Source organism: Monoraphidium neglectum, assembly GCF_000611645.1.
Source record: "Monoraphidium neglectum strain SAG 48.87 unplaced genomic scaffold scaffold01927, whole genome shotgun sequence".
NCBI classification, from domain to species: domain Eukaryota; kingdom Viridiplantae; phylum Chlorophyta; class Chlorophyceae; order Sphaeropleales; family Selenastraceae; genus Monoraphidium; species Monoraphidium neglectum.
This window is the reverse complement of record NW_014011701.1, coordinates 1-2826: the sequence shown is the minus strand read 5'-3', so window position 1 is coordinate 2826 and position 2826 is coordinate 1. Positions and strand designations below refer to the sequence as shown.

Sequence of the window (2826 nt, the reverse complement as noted above, 5' to 3'; positions counted from 1 at the left end):
CACACACACACACACACACACACACACACTCGCACGCACGCACGCACACACACGCACACACACGCGCACACATGCACACACGCACACACACATGCACACGCCCCTGCCGTGCCCATGCTCATGCACAATGCCCATGCCCAGGCTCAATCTAAACCTTGTTATGCAGTTTACAGAGTCCAGCATGCACGTGCCTCACCTCTCCCCCCCCCCCAGGCCACCGAGGCGCGCATATTGCTGGAGGCGGTGGCCTACCGTGCACGCGGCGCGGGGCGTGCCGGCCGCGCCTCATTCCGAGACGTTGTGCGCACAGACCCACAGGTCAGGAGGCAGGGGGCAGGGGGCACGGGGCAGGGAGAAGGGGGCAGGGGGCAGGGGGCAGGTGGCCGTGCCTGATTTTGTCTGGGGAAGGGCCTTGGCAGGGGTGTGGGCGACGCTGCCCCCGCCTCTGCCGCGCACGGTGCGGTTTTCAATGCTGGGGGCGTCGCCCACGCCCCCTCTGCTGTATACCTTTGCACCTCCCCCTCTCCTATACTCACATACCGGGGGCTTTGTCAACCGTGTGGCACCATTTGCAGCTCTCTGCATACCAGAAGATCATCATGTGAGCGAGGGGCTGGTGTCAGGCAGTGTGTCTTTGGCGTGGGGAGGGGGGCAGATGAGCGGCGGGCCAAGGGGCACCACACACTCGGTGGTGTGGGCCGGCTGCCACGCACGACCCAAGAGGCACCTCACGCCGTGCCGCGCGCGAGCTTTGCGTGGACAGCTGCACGCGACGGCCGCGAGGCTGCACATGCGCAGATGCTGCGCGGCTACTTTGCTGCCTGTTTGCATGCCTCCTGCAACGTTGCCATACCCTCTCCTACCCCCCCCCCCTACCCCCCCCAGGACCAGGATGTTCAGGAAGATGTCGGTGCATGTGAGGAGGGAGGGGGGAGGGTGGGGGCGGACAAGGACGATCCAACCAATTGGGGAGCCAGGGACAGGCAGGCCGTCCCTCACCCCGGGAGCGCTGCGGTGCCGCTGCTTGCACGCCAGCGGCGATTTTCTTCGGCTCTGAGGTCGTGACCCTGGCGCTCCACGCACCCCACCCGCCGCTCAGCCATGCACCCCCCCACCCCTTGCGTATGCCCCACTCTCCCAGGTGCACTACAACGGCGCCGTAGGGCGCACCACCACCCAGCGCGACATGCAGAACGAACTCAGCCTCATCAGGCGCGCAGGGGGCCAGCAGTGCCGTTGGCGGCGCTGCCGCACCCGTAGTGGACGTGTTCATTTTGGGGGGGGGGGTTGTTTGATGTGGGCGATGTGCTGGGGTCTTCTGTGACGCGGAGGTGCTGCTGCAGGTGTTGGCATCAGGCGGGCGCTGCAAGTGGTGAGCGCTTTCCTGCTGTTGCCAGGGGCGGCCGAGGGGCGGGCTCACTGGGGCTCTGACCTGCAGGGGTGCCGCCTGGCGGGGGCGTCCACAATGCGCCACATCCCCCCTCGTGCACATGCCAGCCCCTGCACGCCCGGCGCGCCAGTGTTGATGCGCATCCTGTGGTGGCCCTCGCCGTGTGCCGCTGCGGCCATTCAAGAGCAGCTGGCCGTCAAAAGTTCTTCCGGCTGTCGTGATCGTCCGATGGCACCGCGCAACAACGTGGCGAATCCCTTCATGTCAACGCGCCCATCCTCCCCCCGCCATCCCACCCCCCCCCCCCACAGGGGCTGCCAGTCCTGGGTGAGGGAGCAGGTGCAGCACCTCCTGGTGGATGACTGGGTGAGGGGGCTGGGGCCGAAGGGTGACTGAGTGTGTGATGAATGTGCACGCTTGTGTATGTGTTTGTTTGGCATAGTTGTTTGTTGGTTGCGAATGTATGTATGTGTGTGTTTGCGTGTGTGAGACTGAGAGATATAGTGTCAGGGAGCTGACGTGTGTTTTTGTGTGAGAGGGGGGGGGGTCAGGCGCAGCTCACGGCAGGAGAGGGCACGATGGGTATCAGGATTCGCGCGCAGGTGAAACAGGGGAGTTGATAGCAGCTGCAACACATCGCCGTGCGGCAACTGCCCCGCGTGTGCACCACCTGTGCTCTGCTGGCCCCGCCACCCTGCTGGTCCCAGCCCAGCACCCCTCACGCATTGGTTTGCACGCAAGTGCCTGTCGGGCCTTGTGGTCTGCTCAAACGTGTGCCGCCCTGCCCTCCCGGGCCCCGCCCCGCCAGGCTACAACACCAGCATGCTGGACCCCGAGGACGCGCAGGCCGCATGCAGGCTGTCAGAGGTTCGCCCGCGCAGCTGGCCCTGCGCCAGGGGCCCGGGGCCTGCGCAGTGGTCGCCCACGTTGGCGCCATCCTGTGGTGGTCAAGGGAAGAACGCGCCAGCCTGTCGGGCTGCGCCAGCCGTGCCGCTGACGTCACAACACCCGTGTCGTCGCCGCTGTGTCGGCGCTCCCCCTGCAGGCGTGCACGGTGCTGCTGCGGGCGCTGGCTGTGGCGGGCGCCCCCGTGCCGCGCAGCCAGCTGGGGGTCCAGCTGCTGTGCGAGGAGGCCACCTGGAGGGGGGAGCCCGGCGGGTCCAGGGTGGGCGGCGCTGACCCGGCGGGGTCCTTGGGGGCGCGGGGTCCCCTGGCTTAACGCGCTGCACCTGTGGGTGGCTGCGGGCCGACTTAGCCAAGCACCAGTGTTTTGAGCCTCTGGAGCCGCACCTGGACGTCACCTTGGGGGGCCAGTGCCAACCCGCTGGCTGCCCCCACTGCCGTGTGCTGCTCCCCAGCAACACCGTCGCACGGTTGCGTCACACCCCCCCTCCTCCACACCATTGCCCGATGACCTGAAAGCCCCCTCCCCACCC

At 67.1% G+C, this 2826-nt stretch overlaps 1 protein-coding gene across 1 annotated transcript in view; it reads left to right on the top strand.

Moving 5' to 3' along the window:
- The window catches only part of MNEG_9415 (hypothetical protein), a gene marked incomplete at both ends in the record, with an annotated part of 5234 nt that extends 4629 nt beyond the window's left edge, over positions 1 to 605 (top strand). Inside the window, 2 exons of the mRNA XM_014042112.1 lie at positions 214 to 318; positions 576 to 605. Coding sequence (XP_013897566.1) covers positions 214 to 318; positions 576 to 605 — 135 coding nt within the window. The remainder of the gene's footprint in view (positions 1 to 213; positions 319 to 575) is intronic.
- Positions 606 to 2826: the final 2221 nt, after the last annotated feature.